Below are 18,982 nucleotides of genomic sequence, written 5' to 3'. Positions count from 1 at the left end.
GTTGTCGTGGCCGAGTGGTTAAGGCGATGGACTAGAAATCCATTGGGGTCTCCCCGCGCAGGTTCGAATCCTGCCGACAACGCAGAATTGTTTTACATTCCTCTTTAAAGAAATACACCAGTTTATCTTCACCTTTAGCTAACTAGTCGTGTAAGTCAGTATGTGCCAACAGTCGACTTAGCCAGGGCGCTATGCTAATGCCAAAGCTTAACGGAATCAACAAATAGCACTACTTCCTTTCACATTTTCAAAATAAAATACGTAGTAAGTAGATATAATCACCGGCCACTTTATTAGGGACACCTTGCTAGTAACAGGTTGGACCCCCTTTTTAATTCTTGGTGTCACAGATTCAACAAGGTGCTGGAAACATTCCTCAGAGATTTTGGTCCATATTGACATGATGACATCACACAGTTGCTGCAGATTAGTCGGCTGCATATACATGATGAGAATCTCCCGTTCCAGCACATCCCAAAGGTGCTCTATTGGACTGAGATCTGGTGACTGTGGAGGCCATTGGAGTACAGTGAACTCGTTGTCATGTTTGAGATGATGTGAGCTTTGTGACATGGTGCGTTATCCTGCTGGAAGTAGCCATCAGAAGATGGGTACACTGTGGTCATAAAGGGATGGACACGCTCAGCAACAATACTCAGGTAGGCTGTGGTGTTTAAACCATGCTCAGTTGGTACTAAGAAAATCTCCCCCACACCATTACACCACCAGCAGCAGCCTGAAGCGTTGATACAAGGCAGGATGGATCCATGCTTCCATCTGAATGTGGTTTTTCCAATCTTCTATTGTCCAGTTTTGGTGAGAAAACCCGTGTGAATTGTAGCCTCAGTTTCCTGTTGTTAGCTGACAGGAGTGGCACCTGGTGTGGTCTTCTGCTGCTGTAGCCCATCTGCTTCAAGGTTGGACAAGGTGTTGTTGCTTCAGAGATGCTCTTCTGCACACCTTGGTTGGAACCAGTGCTTATTTGACTTCCTGTTGCCTTTCTATCATCTTGAACCAGTCTGGCCATTCTCCTCTGACCTCTGGCATCAACAAGGCATTTTGGCTCACTGGATATTTTCTCTTTTTGGGACCATCCTCTGTAAACCCTAGAGATGGTTGTGCTGAAAATCCCAGTAAATACTCAGAGCAGCCCGTCTGGCACCAACAACCATGCCACGTTCAAAGTCACTTCAATCACCTTTCTTCATCATTCTGATGCTCAGTTTGAACTTCAGCAGCTCGTCTTCATCATGTCTACATGACTAAACGCACTGAGCTGCTGCCACATGATTGGCTGATTAGCTATTTGCGTTAAGGAGCAGTTGAACAGGTGTGCCTAATAAAGAGGCCGGTCAGTGAATATTGTGATTTAAATATATTTGTGTTATAATAAATGCATCGTAACTTATAAAGGTCAATTAAAATACAAACAGGACAGAGGCCAGCATTAAAGCTCATTATTATTTACATTAAATACTGGAATTATTATCAATCAATCTTTTTTTTTGTTAGATGAAACCATGAATATAATTTCAGTGAAATGTTAACGTGTGTATTCAAAATAGTGTAGTTATAATAAATGAATCTCTATAATAATAATAATAATAATAATAATAATAATAATAATTATTATTATTATTATTATTATTACTATTATTTCAAAGATCACAAGGTTAGGCTTTGGATTAGTGGGAATGAGGGTAATGCAAAAGGTAATTGTTTCATTTTCTTTTGTAGGTTTTATATATATTATTTATATCATTATTATTTTATATAAACAGTATGTTTTCCTACTTCTTTACCGTGCTGCTTTAACGTCTGAATATTTGTTAAATCAACAGAACCTCAACATTTCTTTTTTGTGACCGTTGTAATCAAACATGACAAACTCTGGAACTCTTATTTTGAAAGCGGTATCGCTTCATTTCCGCTCCTGTTACATAGCAACGACGAACGCTGTGAGCGTGCTGTTTGGCTGCTGCTAGCTGAGGTTAGCTCAGCTGGGTTAGCACCAAACATGGACGATGAAGACGACCTGGACGAACTGCTGGATGAAGTTGAAAAAAAGTTTTGTAGAAACGTTTCTGTCGCGTCCGTCGCTCGCGTGGAGCCGAGCAAGGCGGGAAAAAGCGGCAAAGACAACGAAGGACAGAAAAAACACAGGTAAACGATGCTAATATGGCAGCTAATGGAAGCTAAGCTAACGTCCAACAGTGGGCTGTGCTGTGTGGCTGAACGTTTTACTTAAAGTTATCTGTGTTTATAACGTCTTAAGACCTTTTCCGAAACTTCTCTGTGTTGATAACGTCTAAAGAGCTGCATGCTCGGGGCATTAAATGGCCTAAACGTTAGCCAAGTATGCTACATGCTAAGTGAAGAAGGAGAATGTCAGTAAAGTTAGCTTGTGTTGATAAAGATACTTATCTTGTTGGATTTTGTTTACTTGTGCATATCTTGATAGCTGTAAGGAATTTAAGCGTTTATAGACATTTGGCTCTGTCAGAGGTTTTTGTATTGTATATTAACGATATATTGAAATATAGTTATATATTTATATCAGTTATATAGCGTGGGCAATTATTTTCTGAAAAAAGCTTTAGTTAGTTAACTTCCTAACCAGAGCTGTACAAGGTTCATACATTCATCATTTTCCAACAAAGGGTTGCACAGTGAAATTTGAATTTAACCACCCAGACACACAAACGATGCATACAAAATTTTAAATTAAAATAAAATAGAATAATAATAGAACATTTACAGTTTTTAATACACAAATCCTTAGGGACTGTTGGTAATTTATAAGGGTGGAGGAGGTGGTGCAAAAAAGTGGAGGCATGTCAGTTTTTTTTTAAGCACTGGGGAGGAACTTGTGTTTTTTTTATTTTGGCCTAGGGGAGGGGCATTCAACTTTAAATAGCTGTATTTTGTATTTACTATTACGGCATATTTGAAGAAAGTCACGCAGGCAGGTTTGGAAAGCATGTTTTCTTAAAAAATCGGCCAAATTACACCATTTATCACAGCCAGAAAAAATTATCGTTGGATTGTCACATTTCCAACAGTCCTTGGACACACCATGTGAGATGAACTCTTCTGTCAAAACAAAAATCAAATCAGATCTTAGTTTCAGTGATATTTTATCAAAATCTCTTAATTCTACTTCTCATTTAACATTTGGCCAAAAATAAACTGTTTGCATAAACTAACCAGCAGCACGACAAGAGTGAAAAATCAAGGCTTTTTCAACCCCGGGATTTAGTCTTTAACTTTTAACTTGTAAACATCAAAGGGTACGTTCTAAAAATCTAATAACAAGTTTATGGTGGAGGAAGGGTCATGTATTTTCTGCCAGTCACTCAGGGAGGCTCAAGGAAAAATATTTGTAGCTTCTGGGAAGGGTAAAAAAAAAAGTCACACTTGAGCCACCCCCCTCATCCGATAAGTAAAGAACAGTCCCTTATAAACCTAGAGAGACTTTGGTTTTCAGTGGAAATGAGGGTAGTGCAAAAGGAAGTGGTATTGCAATGCGCAAAACCAGCATGACAAGGAGTTGAGTGTAATTTATCTGCAGCCAGTATTTTAGAAACATTGAGGTCACAGGAATCCACCTAACACACCACTTACTCCCTGAAAAACATTAATCAAAGTTTTTATACTTATTCCCTACATGAAGCTCTGAATGCTACCTTCTCCAAACTACCAGGACTAAAATACTGGAGAAATACTGGACTCTTAATTTATTTATTCAACTAAAAACAAACGTTGTGTCTAAAATACTTGAATCCTCCAGTAAAATATCCTGTAAGTGTATGTGTCAAGGTTAAACTAATGAATTGTAAACATAGAGGGTTACTGTTAAAAATATTTTTTGATGTTTGAAACTTATTCACAATCTGGTTTCCTCTGATTTAGTGCCACAAAACCTGAACAGCCGATAAGCAGCGACACCGACGATATTGACGCCCTCCTGGAGGAATTACTGGAGGAAGACTACAGCGAGTCGTCTCAAATAAAGGTGAACATGTACTTACACACAAAGACAAAAAAACACACTGCTATCACGTTCCCAGTATTTATTTATTTCCACAAGGACACGACAACTTCTCAACCACAGATGAACCTTCCCCTGAATGCTGGGGATGAAACATTTCATTGAATGAAGCTGTGCTGTGCAGAAGTTCTTTTCTTTTATGTTTTTGGAGTTAAAGTATTAAAAAACAAGGGAAACACTTGAACCTTGGTTTTGGTTTGGATGTTGATGCTGGAGAAAAAAACTGTTGTTGAGTATTAATAATTTAAGAACTCACTGTGTAAACCAATCTCCAACAAGTGTCACCTGTCTGCTGTGCACTGCAGTAGTTAACAGTCCATTTCAAGCATCATAAAAATAAATACACTTACAATAAATAAAACACTTATCTTAAGGGATAATCAGAATTACTTTATTGATCCCCAGGGAGAAAGATCAGGAAACCCTGATCTATAATAAGTATTTTAATGTTGTATTTGGTAATTAACAGCACAGTTGTTGGATCTGAAACAATGCAGCGGTTTTAATTACCGGGGGCACTGTGGAGTTGTGTGTGTCTTTGAAGGCTAACAAACGAGAACAGTTAATTTCTTTCCTCATAAAACATTTGCAAAGCATTTTTAAACTGTTTTAAATCCAGCTTTGTTTTCATCCATGTTTGCTTGTTTGCAGTCATCTTTGCTGCCACATTGCAGCATAAATACAGTAACTACACTCGCCATCAAAGTAAATGTGGAGGACTGAAATAAAACATTTGCCTCTGAATTATACAAATTATTGTATGATAACCAAAAGATATCCTGGGTTAGTTGAACTGGCTTCGTAGTTCTGGCCTCAGGATGTGCAGATGTGTTACCTGCTCTTTTACCTTTCATTTCAGACTGAACAGTTTCCTAAAGGAACACAAGTGGAGAAGAAGCTGTCGTCTCAGTCTGGAGGGAGAAAGTAAGTCAATGAGTTCATTCTGAATAAAGACAAAAACGTATTGTGGGAATAATAATTACAGTGTATAAGCACTGTCTTCAGCACTCGGCCTGCAGTACAGCAGCACAACCTCGAGTGTGATGTTGCTGAAGTGAAAACACAGTTATGAGTGAAATACCATTTCAGCCTACAAGCTTCAACCTTTAATCACCGTCTAAAAGATAGTTAATTAACCACAGTGACTTTTCTTTGATTGTGTTTTTTGTCTGTTAAATTTGTGTTTATGAAAATGGAAACAAGGTTTGATATTTCTCATGATGTCTTCCAGATTCTGCTGTGTAAAATTTGTTTGTGTTGCTCTGTCGGCTCTTTTGATTCTCTTAAATGTGGATGCTGTTTTATGTGTGCTTGGAGTCGATCTGCGCTGTCTGTTTTGTGTCCAGGTGCTGCCCTGTGTTCGTTGGTGGGAGCTCTGTCACAAACGGTGTAGGAACAGCTACATCCAAGAGGTGTGAAAAATGATTTCATACCACGAGCGTCTGTCATGTCTCGCCTCTTTGTTGGTTTGTAATGATACAGCACTCTGATACATATTGTCTCAGAGGCACCAAGTTTCCCCTCCACATACCTTTATTTGTTTAAATCAGTTTTACAAAGGTAGCGTGTCTGATATGTTACTGACACACTGATGTGCTATTTTTACAATAACTTTTCAAATACACTTCAGTTAATAGTAATTACTGTATCAACAGGTCATGTGACCAGTTGAGGTGTACGTCCTGTGACTTCCGGGTGCTGATGTTTGATGACTGTGAGTGGGACGTGTCCTGTGATTACCTGTTCCTCAGGTGAGTCTGCACACGCTCTCTCTTTACAACAAGACATGAAAATCCAGGACATGTTTAGAGGTAGACTTTAAACATCATGGAGCTTAATGAGATGCCCCCTTTCTATGAAGCAGCCCCCGCAGTATGTTTCACCTAGAGGTATGAAACTTTGTAAGCATCTGTAATGTCCCAAGACATACAAGAAAGCCTCTTGGAGCCATGCTCTAAACCCAACAGGAAGACAGCCATTTTGACTTTACTCTGCCACTTTTGTGTATTTTTTGGGGTCACACTTTGTCGAATTCCTCCTCCAGGTTTTGTCTGTACCATCTTAAGACCTGGGACATCAAAAGTTGCGTTAAGCTTGAGATTTCGTCAAACCGTGTGACCGCGGTGAGGTGTCAAATGTCAGTGTTTCGCCACCAAAGAGGAAGTGGTTTGTCTATATTACATGGTCCAATCTGCCCTAAAGGTCACATGTTTTTTGAGGCTTCAGGCCCAAAGCCACTTACATCATCATGCACGTTTGCCAGTTGTGGCCAGTTCAACCAAAGACAGATTATTTTCCCTTGTGTGTTCCAGAAGAAGTTAAATTATTTTGTAATTTAGAAGGAAAAAAGCAAAACTTTGTGCAGCAGAAATGATTTTCCTCCTCTCCTGTTCATCTCACGGCCCTTTAAATTTATCTGGTCAGACAACCAGAAATGATATTGGCATTGTACAATCCTGCAAACCACAGATTTGTCTATCGTTTCATATTTTTCTCTATCGTTTATAACGTTGTGATGCAAATTACACTTTTTACGTCGTCATTTGGAGTCTGTCCATCTTTTGCAGGGATCACATTGATAAATTACTGTTCTTGGCTTTTTAATTCGCAAAGCTTTTCCGGCACTTACAGTAACATAATGAGTTTATATTATATCATATTAATATTATATTAACTCCCCTGCTGTCTGTCTCTGCTGCGCTGGCTCAGCCCCGCAGCGCTGAGAAAGAGCAGACAAGCAGCGAGACGGCGACAATATTCAGGGCAACTTTTTCCTTCACTGGATTAAAATGTGCTATATCGTGATATGTGTCGTTATCGGGTTATGAAATGACCTATATCGTGATATGAGTTTTTGGTCATATCGCCCTGCCCTATTATTATGTAGTGGATATGTTGAATCCAGGGTGTAGGCAGGTCCTATGTAATCATTAAATATTAGGCGATAATTGTCATTAAGTAGTTTTCAATTTTATTTTTTGAGGTCTTAATTGCCACAAACGTTTTATCTAATTGTATTTATCCACGTTTTAATTTGTTTTTGTCCAAATGAGTCAAGCTTTTCTGCGTCAAAGTCCACATTTCTGATGTTACAAGTCTTAAAACCTACCACTGAACCTAATACTGTACTGTATACTTGCACTTACCTGTTGGCAAAGTGTGGATTAACCTAACTCACTCTGATAACAGGTGGCACGGTGCAGTGGTTAGCATTGTCGCCTCACAGTAAGAGGGTTCCTGGTTTGAACCCTGGGATCTTGGAGCCCCTCTGTGTGGCGTTTGCATGTTCTCGCCGTGTCAGCGTGGGTTTTCTCCAGGGGCGTCATTTCACGCTGCATTTCTATTGGTTGGTTAGTAGCCATAGGTCATAACAGCAGTCACACAGTGAGATGGTCATCGCAAATTTCTGACACTGTCAGAATGTTTTCCCAGGCTGTCTTTGATCACAAGTCAGTGACAACAGCCATCCTTGAACCTCCCTCACTGTGTGATGTGGGATCACAGTTTTAGAGCCACGACCAAAGATACTTCATGTTAGTCACCTTTCGTCTGGGTCCGGAAATCACAGTACACCAGACTTTAGATATTGTGTCATTGTTTGTGTGATACTCTGGTATATTCACCTCACCTCACACAGAGACACACCAGTCTGCTCAGATGACATCTGTCTCCTGAAACAACCTCACCACCACAGACGTGGCTGAATCATCTGAACGCAGGGCTGTTTTCAGTCTGAATTCTCACATCTGTTTGACGTGTGACTCCCCTCTGATTCATGATGAGTCTGTCTCTGGTGACGTGGTATGTTGTTGTTTACTTGAAGAGAGATATTCGCACATATAACTGTCTGAGATGAAGGTACGATGGAAAATATCACTTGAGTCTTTCACTACAGGTCTGCCTGTATCACTATTCTGATGAGTTTGAGGCTTGTGTATTTTGGGCAGCATGTATAGCACTGGGCATACAGGATGTTTACATTTCACATTAAACTGTGAAGCTGATTTTCTGTTCAACCTCTTGTTGTTGTTTACTGAACAAAGTGCTCACTGTGTCATCAAACAGAAAGTACAGAGAAGTGTGTAGGAAGCTGTCTGTAACCTTTTAGTGCCTGCACAAAAACCCCTCTCTGTCTCAGTTCACCTGTGGGCTTTTTTAAGCACCATTTGGCCATATCGTGAGAATGGCTCCTCTAGTGAAAGTTTTCACCTCCTGTATGACTCATAATAATTCTGTGCAACTTTGATTTATATAGAATATAGACAGAGACACATGTGTGTACTACAAAATAATTAAAATCCTGACATTTTCATGGCATTTTCTACAATTTAAAACAAAAAAACGGTCGTCATGTGCCCAAAGACTAAATAACATTTGTGAGGTAAAAAAATGGCTGTATCTCAGAAACTACAAGGAGCACAATCAACTATTAATATATTTTAAAAAACCTAATTTTTCAAACATCTTGACTTTGACTGCTGCTTTAGTGTCATTTTTTGTGGCCTAAAAAGTAGTACTGTTGAATACTTGGCCCAAGTCAGTCCATACCAGATTTCAAGACTGTAGACCATGCAGAACAAATGTGGCATTTTCTGTCAGAAATAGTTTTGGGTGATCTTTCTCAGTTTGTCCAGAAGGTGGCAGTGTGGAGCTGTGAAGCCGACCTCTTCTTCCTCACACACTCTGCTTTATGTCAACTGACAGATTTCTTGATCTCAAACAAGTGAGGAGGTGTAGAAACACATTAAAAATGCATTATTCATAAAAGTACAGAAACACAAATTAGTGAAAGTTTTGCCGTTACTGTTAAGAGCGGAGTGAGTCACAAAACCTCATTAAACCATTTAGAAATTTACACATTAAGTTATAAAATGTGTTTTTTTTTTCACACTCAGGTTCGTTTTTAACGCCCACATTCATGTCAAACAACATAAAAGCTGTTACCTTTTATTTCACAGCGGGAACGACTGCAGCTGCAGTTCACTCTGACCAGAATACAAACGAGCTGAGGCATTGTTGTTTTAGACCCCTGAACACAGCTAAAACCCACAATCAAGTGATTGAGTGTAACAATGACAAGTTTGTCTCCAGAGTGCAGGTAGACACTCTGCACAATCGACCACAACCAACCCAATCACCAGAATAATTGCTGCCATTGTGCGTTTCTGCAAACCACAGATATGTGACATATGTCATTATGTGGCAGATATGTTGGAGCTTTTCATTTCGTTAACACTGTGGTTAATGCGTGGTTATGTTCAGGCACTAAAACCACTCGGTTGTAGTTAGGTAAAGATCTTGAACAGTGGTCTGCAGCTTGGCAGGCATCTCGCCGAGGTGACACGCCATCCACCTCCTGATGACAAAGTCAGCTCACATTCCACGTCATTTTAGAGACACTGATATAGCAGCTTAGCCGAAACTTAAAGCCACTGAGGGACTGCATAGACAGTCTGCTTACTAATGGACGTGCTCGGCAGACCTATCCGACTGCTGCTCATCAGGTGAAAACAAAAATTCCACTTATTCTTCTTTGATAATAATTATTTATCAGCGCTGTAGTCTTTAATGAAAAACTTGCAAACATTCATGAATCTTTTTCCAGAAACCATTCAAAGGTACAAATTTTCACCATTACATTGAGCAGCGCACACCTGACCTGACGTGGCTCTGCATTGTGGTCAAAAATTCATGTGTGCTCCCCCGTTTAGCAACACCTGTCCCTCGATGAATGGTTCCTACTGATAATAACAGACACCCATGATATTACAGTGCCCCCTACAGGACAAATAGCAACCTACACACATTTTACACCATGGACGGCTCCTATAATTGATACGAAAGGTATGAAATGTACAAATGTAACGTACAATGCCAACATTTTCTTTTGGCGACTGGGCTGCTGTAACAGGAGGTTGCTCATAAATGGTTAGTTGTATATAACCTTCAGCAGATGACAGTCAGTGCTTCCCCAGTTTGGAATTTCAGGCGGGAGTCCCACCGGGGAAGCTCAGCATCACATTGCTGTGGACGGGGGTTGATACCAAAACGTGTTATAGCCACCTTAAGAGACAGCCCTTTTCTTTGACACTACATTTTCTCAACTATAAAACTTTTGCATCACTGTGCCACCGCTGCCGTGCACTGTATTACTCCGCAGCTCAGCTGTTTGGATCAGACTGTCAGTGGTTTATGGAAGAGACGACAAAAACAAGTCCGATTGTGATGCCAGCTCCAGTTCTCGATGGTTTTCGACGCTCGATCTTGCGGACACTGTTAAGAATGAAAAAGGTTGACATTCAATATCCAGCCTAACATTTCCATCAAAGTAAGGAAATGTGAGAAATCAGCTCTTCATAATTTAATTCCTATCACAGTATAAAACCACCCAGAGATCACGTGGTGACTGCTGACTTTGATTTCATATGAAAACTACAGCGATAACAGTCCTGTTTGTGTTCACGTGCAGCAGCAGGAAGGACTAGACTAATTCCTGGTGACGCAGTGTTGTTTGTTACAGTAACAGGGACTGACAGGAAACACTCGGGTGATGGAAGTGTGTGTAGGCGAGGTGAGAATTTGACTGAAGCTTGTCTTTTCTTTTTGTTCTTTATTAGACAGTAAGAAGAATCACAGAGGTCTATGTTATGTGTTTGTTCACGTGTGAGCGAGGGCATGTATGAGTGGGAGTCTGTCCGCAGCTAATCTCACAAACTAATGAACTAATCAGCCTCATATTATGTGTTCACAGTATGACTGTGTGCTCGAGGACCTCTCATGTTTGTGGTTATTCAAAATAGTTGAAAAACCTGTTTTATGAACAGTTTTATACCTTAATTGGCCTTTAACTCCTCTGAACCTGACGATAAGAGCCGCAAGTTTTCTAGAAATCTACCCGACTAAAAACAGCAGGCTTTACAATCTGTTGCAGGACACAGTTTGGCCTGACATTCATAGAAAAGTTATGATCCACTACGGTTAGGCACATTATGAGATGAATTAGTCAGCTGTTAATGTCACTAAGAGTAAGAATGAGCAGGTATAGCTGCAGCTGGAGCAACGATCAACCCGCCCAACCGTTGTATGACTCTTGCCTTGCAATAGTCTGGCGGCCTGTCCAGGGTGTACCCCACCTCTCACCCAGCTGACGCTGGGTGAGAGCTTGTAAGTCACGCCCCTTCCGGTAGCCCCCCATCGGAGCCCCTAGGCTTGGAAAATACGAATGGGAATCAATGGAGAGAAAATTATTATTTTCTGGTCCCAGTCATGAAATGCCTTGGATTACACAAATGTTTTGTGTGGGTCTAAATAATATTTTTTCATGTTAAGAGTTTGACAGTTTATTGTATGATTCTTTGGTTAAAGGCTGTGGAAACAACGTAATGAGAAAGACTACATGTCGCCTATGTGACGTCACGTCATCACACTTTCCCTCCACTTCTCAACTCACAGTGCTGCTGCTGCGTCTTCTGCCACGATCTACGGAGCCATCAGATCTCCCCACTGGCATAGCTTAAAGTTTCCACATGTCCAGACTTGTAGTGGTTTTCGCCACGCTTAAGGCTTTTGTCCTCTCCTTGGAAGAAGGTGGTGAAGTGTACCAGAGACACAGCCATGTTCAAAGTGTGAGTGGTGACGTATATCATACGCGTCGAGAGCAGCGAAGAGCTGTAGTCCATAAAGCGCTCTCACACAAAACCTAACCGTATCAAACTTCTTCCTGCTAAATTGTAGCCTTCTTTGCACGAAAAATATGCTAAAAATTCACAAACAACATATGTGAGATTCATGGCACAATTCAAACGGGACCAGAAAATAATTTTCATTGAAAGTATTTCCATTGAAATACATTATAAGAAATCGATTTTTAAGGTCCCCTGTACCGGAAACGGAAACACGCAACTTAAGAGCTCAGTAGACTCCCGTGACCCCCAACAAGAGTCGGAAAATGAATGAATGAATGCCTTTTTTATCCAGAATTTAAACCTATCATCCAGGTTATTGAATTTCCCCTTGGGGATGAATAAAGTTATTCTTAGCTTAGTTGGTGTAAAATCCAAATCATATGCACACATACTCAGAATTTTTACTCCAGTTTATGCTTTTCTGTCACAGCTCCCCACACCCTCAGAGTAGATCTAACCCAAGGATTTTCTAGTCTATCTATGTATCTCTGCAAGTTTTTATCTGGTAGTATCCTGTACATGGGCATCACATATTATTCTACATTCAATCTCTTTCCACTGTGCTGTATAAGATGGGTCACACCAATACAGTAATGCTCTAATCTGTGCTGAGATATAGTACGCTCTCTGAGATCGTAAGCCCCAGCCTCCTTTTTCTTTCAGTAGTTGTAGTATTTGGTGCAGTACTCTTTCCTTGCCATATGAATCTTGAAGAAACATGTTTTCTAAATGAAAGCAAAACACAAACATTATTTAATGTAACACAGCTGAACCAGTGCACATGAGGACACTTGGTTCATTTTATCACGAAACACTGACAATGAAAATATAGAAAAGTCAGATTTGTGTGTATGAATCAATCTGTAACTGTCAGCGCCTGTAATAATTCACGCATCAAAATAAAACATTTATCAAGAGCGCCATTATTTCAGCACTCAGTATGTTTTCTTCCACGTTTCCTTTTAGAATGATGTTGGTAAATTGAGAGCACTCAGGATGATGAGTCTGTCCTTCGCATCCTGCAGCGGCACAGCTTCAACCAACCAGCTGCGAAAGGCAAATAATCAGATTTAGGGAGTGTTGTACTTCACTTCACCGCAGCTTTATTGTTAAAATAAGTGTTATTTGTATGTTTTAATGTCCAGTTAGTAATTAAGTAAACACAACTCACTCAAGATTTACCTGCTGGGATGTGATTAAATTTCACTTAACCTGATTTTTATTTATAAATTGTTAAAAAAAATGTATTTATTTCTTTTAATAATATCATTAAATAATATTTATATTTATATTCAATAATATAATTTATTTATTTTTACTTTATTTGAATGATTTTATATTCCTGTAACCTTTGTCCTCAAGCAGACTGTTGTTTTTAAAAAAAATATTTGCCATGTAGTTCTGATATCTATTAGAAACTGTGCATCCATTTCTGAGGCCACTTTCACATTTGTCTTATTATTTCATGTTATATAATTATTAATAGGTTTACCTGAGAACATTTACATTAACAAAAGTGTTTCAGTCTGTAATTTAATATAAAAGGTGAGTGTACATGGTGGTTTTATAAAAGCAGTTACGACTGGAGTGTATAGATATATGATTGTTAGAGATGCACGTAGGCGTCATGAATTAATATGCAGCTTTTCAGTGTTAATGAAGAGAGATTTATTCGTATAAAAGACTGAAGTGGCTTTGCTTTTATTTCCAGCAGAAAGCAGCAGCAGCAGCCGCAGCACATTTAAACAAAACCAGGAGAAAAACACTGAATGTGTGTTAAGTGCATTTACACATCCTCCTCCTCTTCATCATCACCCACCTGAATGTTACTATCTGACCTGTTGAAAGTAGTAAAGATATGAAAGGATACTGTGCGACCTGTTCCTCTTTCGTCGTGGCTGTGTCCTGCCGCCACATTTTCGTCACTGATTCTTGGTCAAATGTCTCTAAAGGCTCTGGTAGACTTGAAAAACGGAGAAAATTGAGCCTATTCCGAGAACTTTAATGACAGATGAAAGTTTCAGACTCAGTGTATCAACATGATTGACACAACGTTAGGTCGTATTTAATTTTAGGCGTGTGACAATTTGGACAAAAGAAACTGACTCAGTGTGCAAAGGCCTTCAGTGTGGACCTTACGGATATCAGGGGATGATGACATTTACGTCACACTGACCAAAGCAGACACTCATGGACAGGCTGAAGTGGAAACTATGAATTGGTTCTAACTGTTTATGGCAGTCAGCAAAAAAACTGCAGCGCATGGAAGCATTTACATACGTGGTCACTGCTGTCGTAGATTCACGTTTATCTGTAGTCAGTAGCGATGCGGGGTTCAGGATCTTTCAAAATCTGCAACAACCCAACCTGTTACCAGAGCCAATCTGCCCGCCCAGTGATGATAATGACATTGTACTTGTTGCTGACTAGATGTGTCATTTTCAGTAAATATCAAAACCTAGACCAAAATCTGAATGTTCAGAGTTGAATACCTAAAGAACACTACTGGGAAGCTACAGAATGATACAAACAACAACAACAACAAAATATAGATAAACTAGTCCATAGCCATTGGTAGCTTTGTCACCTTCTACCTATGCCAATCCTCAATGTCTATGTGCAGTTTCACATAGATTGACCACGTCAGTGAGTAGAAAAACGTGGGACAGACAGAATGACTGACTGACAGAATGACACACTGACAGTTTCCGTGATTATGTACAGCATACCATACCATGACTTAGTCATACCAAACATTAGAAACAACACCAACATTGGTCCACAGGGGGAGCCACAGCGATCGGTCGCATTTTAGCCATTTTGAAGCATTTTTCTGTTGTTATAGCGCCACCCAGTTGCCAATTAGAGTTAAATTTCTCCAGTCACCTTGAGGCGTCCTGTTCTACATATCTACCAAGTTTAGTAAAAATCCATATGGCGGTTAGGCCTAGATAAGAAATGAGCTCTCTAGCGCCCCCATTTTGTTTGATGGGGTCAATAATGGAGGGGTCCCCTCAGATTATGTGTGGTCATATGCCTACAAAGTTGCGTGGTGATGGGTGAAACCCTTGAGATGTTCTACACCTTTATGTGATGAGCCACGCCCTCCGCAATATTCATTGCCTTATAGAAGCTCAGTTTTAGGAAGTTTTCCAACTTTTGCCAAGAGGGAACTTTAGATATTGCTCCCTAGATTATGTTCACCCAGTTTCATGCAGATCGCTCAAACTTCCTAGGAAGAGATCCATTTGAAGTGTTTTTCAAAAAATTCAAAATGGCGGAAAATCTATATAAGCGGAAGTTATGGGTTCTTGAGGCAAATGTGTTCCTCATGAGGAGAGGCATCTCTGTGCAAAGTTTCATGTCTCTACGACATACGGGGCATGAGATATGCCCATTCAAAGTTTGACATTTCAATGGGTTGCTATAGCGCCCCCATTTGGCCAATTGATGTAATATTGCTTCATTGGCATCCTCCCATGACCCTCTACCACTGTGCCAAATTTCACATGGATTGACCAAGTCAGTGAGGAGAAAAACATGGAGCAGACACACAGACAGAGTTGTCGTCATTATATAGTAAGAAGATAAATAGAAGTGGAGCTGCCCTTTAAACGACTTTCTGTCTTTGCAGGAACAACATGCCGGACCGTCAGAAGCTCAGAGCCAAGCTGAAGAAGAGGAGAGGTTTACGGGCGTACGCCTGCCAGTGCAGCTGGTTCTCCACGTCGGAGCCGACGGACCTCAGAGACCAGCCTCAGCTCAGATGGGTCTGTGGAAAACACCAGGACTGATGGTCACTTCTCACTCTGGATAACAGAAATGTTACGGACAGAGAAACTTCTGCTTCTCATCTGTTCAGCTGATCCCTGTTTTTTACTCTATTGACTTTAGCAGCGTTTCAGAGACGAAATCCGTCCTCAGACAGAATGAATGGATCTCCAAGTAGGAAACTTCAGGAAGGTTTCAACCCCAAGTATTCATGAGAAACAGTCGACAGCTTCATTATGGTGGTACGTGCTTTTCACACCACACAACAGTCACGTCTGTCATCTTCAGTATCTCAAATTTATACTTCTGAAACCCTGGAATTACTATCAAGTCACTGATGTGTTAAACAGTCAGACACTTGTGTTTGATAAAGCTGTACATAATAATATAATGTGTTGAGCTGAGGGGAAGTGCAGACTCGTTGAGTTTATCGCTACAGGCGACTCTCCGTTATAAATTAATCGTGATCCAGTGTTAATATAAAACTGTTGATTAATGTAGCTTTAATCATGAAACACAAATTCATATCTGTGTGAAAAAGATCTGAAACATGTTAGGAAATGTTATTTTATATTTCAGCTGATGAACTTTTTATCACTGTGTTGTTAGTTTGATGCAAACAGATTTATTATTTAACTTGTGAGCAGTTACATCACTATGGATATGAAGTCTAATATTAAAACTGTTCATATATAAATGTAACATGCTCTTTTATAGACACACATAATGAATCAGTGACTCAGTCAGTGCAGAATTAATGAACTCCAAACTGTGCAGGTTCAAATCAACTGGTTCATTAGCGTTTAATTCTTTCCTGTAAGTTAACGTCACGTGTGGCCTGGTTTTATTTCAGAAAGGATTCATGCAAACAGTCTGTCACTAACACATAATCCAACAGTCCTGCTGTGTAACAGGATATTAACCCCCTCCACTCGTCCTGTTATTGATGATTTGTTAAATTAAAGTCACATAAAAGCTGTTTTGATTTTGTGATTTGATGATTCTGCAGTTTGTAGTGATGAGTTCAGGGAGCACGAATCTGTCTGTTTAGCTGTGAACTCAAACAAAGCCACGCGTTGTAACAGCAGCAGTGTAATGATTCAGTGACGAGCTCTCTGCTGAGGGTTGATTGCGGCGGGTGGAAAGGAAGCGAAGGTTTGAGGTGATGGTTGTTTCTCAGAGTTCCATCCATCCATTTTCATCCGCTTATCCGGGGCCAGGTCAAGGGGGCAGCAGGCTGAGCAAACCACCCCAGACGTCTCTCTCCCCAGCAACACTTCCCAGCTCCTCCTGGAGGACCCTGAGGTGTTCCCAGGCCAGATGGGATATATAATCCCTCCAGTGTGTTCCGGGTCTGCCCCGGGGCCTCCTGCCAGTGGGACGTGCCCAGAGAACCTCTAACAGGAGGAGCCCAGAAGGATCCTGATCAGACGTTGAACCACCTCAACTGACCCCTTTTGCCTCAAAGGAGCAGTGGCTCTACTCCGAGCTCCCCCTATCTCTAAGGCTGAGCCCAGACACACCACAGAGAAAACTCATATCGGCTGCTTGTATCCACAACCTTATTCTTTCGGTCACAACCCAGAGCTCATGACCATAGGTGAGGGTTGGGAGATAGATGGACCAGGAAATCGAAAGCTTCACCGCATCATCTTCACCACAATGGTCCGGCGCAGCGCCTGCCTCACTGCAGAAGCCACACCAAACCGCCGATCCACCCCATGTTCCATTCTACCCTCACTCGTGAACAAAACCCCGAGATACTTCAACTCCCTCGCTTGAAGCAGTTACTCTGGCAGAGAACCATGGCCTCAAATTTGGAGGTGCTGCCTGACTCTCATCCTAACTGCCTCACACTCGGCTGCAAACCTTCTGCAATTATTGCAAAGACCATAAAAAAATGCTTTCTATGTGAAAATCTTATATTGTATATCGTCCTCTATCCAGTCGAATGCACCCAAAAAGTTCCTTCCTTCTACTTTCAAAATAAAAGCTGGGACAGTTGTGATTTTAACCAGAGACAAAGATGAGTATTTAGTGTTTGTATGTATAAAATCAACACATTAAATGACTAAAATCATTAAGTTTATTGGCGTTATGGTTATGGACGGTCAAATTAATTTAAAAGTAGTGACTAGCTTTATTGTATGTCACAGTGGTCATGTTAGCTTCATGTGGACCATATATAGGGTCCTCCTTTTTCAAAAAGTTATGAGATGCATTATAAGAAAAACATCAAGGCTCATGAGCTGGAAATCTAATGATGTGATACAAATATAGTGCAGTCAGTAAATACTTTCCTCTGGGTTTAGTTCAGTATGATTATAACAGCAGTAGGAAACACTTCTTCTCCTCCCTGTGTGCAGACAGTCAGTGCGAGGCATAGTACTTTTATACTGCCAACACACACTTCAGCCTCTCACCACAGGCGGTCTGTGAGCTGTTTGTTCTCTTTGGCTGTAGTTATTAGAACCTGCTGGGATGCTATTGACACTCGTCTGACAGACAGTCCGACAGTTATCATATCTGAGATAAACACGGCATTTTCCTGCTGCGAGGCTGAAACAACAGCCGTGAAAAGAAGACTGTTAGATCTCTGTGATGTGATCAAACTCTGCAGCCGATGTAAAACAAACTGTTTGTTCTGTTGGATGAGAGAGATCAATAGTGGTTTGTTTCTGGTGACTTCTGAATGATAGTTGTAAATACTGACTCTCTCTGAGTGGTGGTGCAGTTTAATGGTAGTGTTCACTTCAATAGCCTGGTGCTTTGTAAAATGTAGTGGCATGTTTTGGCACCCCCTTGGTCAAAATTCTGTTTACACTTCTTTATACACTGATTTCCAAAATGCATGAAATAAAAGATGACACATTTCTTCAATGTTTTAAGCAAGATTACTTTTTAATTTCAGTCTTTTACAGTTTTAAAATAACACAAAATGAAAAGGGCCTGAAGCAAAAGTTTGATCACCCTTCGTGGTGAGTGCTCAGTAGCGCCCCCTTTGGCAAGTATCACAGCTTCTAAACACTTTATGTATCCAGCTCAGAGTCTCTCAGTTCTTGTTTGGAGGATTTTCACTCATTCTTCCTGCAAAAGGCTTCTAGCTCTGTGAGATTCTTGGGCCGTCTTCATGCTCTGCTCTTTGAGCTCTATCCACAGATGTTTAATGATGTTTAGGTCGGGGGACTGTGAGGGCCTCGGCAAAACCTTCAGCTGGCTCCTCTTGAGGTCGTCCATTGTGGATCTGGAGGTGTGTTTACGATCATTGTCCTGTTGTAGAAGCCATCCTCTCTTCATCTTCAGCTTTTTACAGATGCTGTGATGTTTGCTTCCAGAATTTGCTGGAATTTAACTGAATCCATTCTTCCCTCTACCTGTGAAATGTTCCCTGTGCCACTGGCTGCAACACAAGCCCAAAGCATCATCCATCCTCCCCCGTGTTTAACAGATTGTTCTCCAAACATACCTTTGCTCA

At 40.5% G+C, this 18,982-nt stretch overlaps 1 protein-coding gene and 1 non-coding gene across 2 annotated transcripts; both read left to right on the top strand.

The window, feature by feature from the left end:
• trnas-aga (transfer RNA serine (anticodon AGA)) lies at positions 1–82 on the top strand. The gene has a single exon. It is a non-coding gene; the product is annotated as a tRNA-Ser (tRNA).
• Positions 83–1,949: 1,867 nt separating this feature from the next.
• cfap418 (cilia and flagella associated protein 418) lies at positions 1,950–16,486 on the top strand. The gene is made up of 6 exons (XM_049584902.1): positions 1,950–2,163; positions 3,913–4,015; positions 4,911–4,975; positions 5,398–5,463; positions 5,707–5,802; positions 15,371–16,486. The coding sequence occupies exons 1-6, from the start codon at positions 2,018–2,020 to the stop codon at positions 15,528–15,530; spliced, it is 636 nt and encodes a 211-aa protein (XP_049440859.1). The 5' UTR covers positions 1,950–2,017; the 3' UTR covers positions 15,531–16,486.
• Positions 16,487–18,982: the final 2,496 nt, after the last annotated feature.

This window comes from Epinephelus fuscoguttatus, linkage group LG8 (genome assembly GCF_011397635.1).
Source record: "Epinephelus fuscoguttatus linkage group LG8, E.fuscoguttatus.final_Chr_v1".
In the NCBI taxonomy this organism is placed as follows: domain Eukaryota; kingdom Metazoa; phylum Chordata; class Actinopteri; order Perciformes; family Serranidae; genus Epinephelus; species Epinephelus fuscoguttatus.
Note: the sequence above shows the minus strand (reverse complement) of the source record. Positions and strands in the feature narration are given on the sequence as shown.

Coding starts and splice junctions, on each gene's coding strand:
- cfap418 (XM_049584902.1), top strand. CDS start 2,018: ATGGACGATGAAGACGACCTGGACGAACTGCTGGATGAAGTTGAAAAA. Junction 4,976..5,397: donor TCTCAGTCTGGAGGGAGAAA/GTAAGTCAATGA, acceptor TTTTGTGTCCAG/GTGCTGCCCTGTGTTCGTTG. Junction 5,803..15,370: donor TGTGATTACCTGTTCCTCAG/GTGAGTCTGCAC, acceptor CTGTCTTTGCAG/GAACAACATGCCGGACCGTC.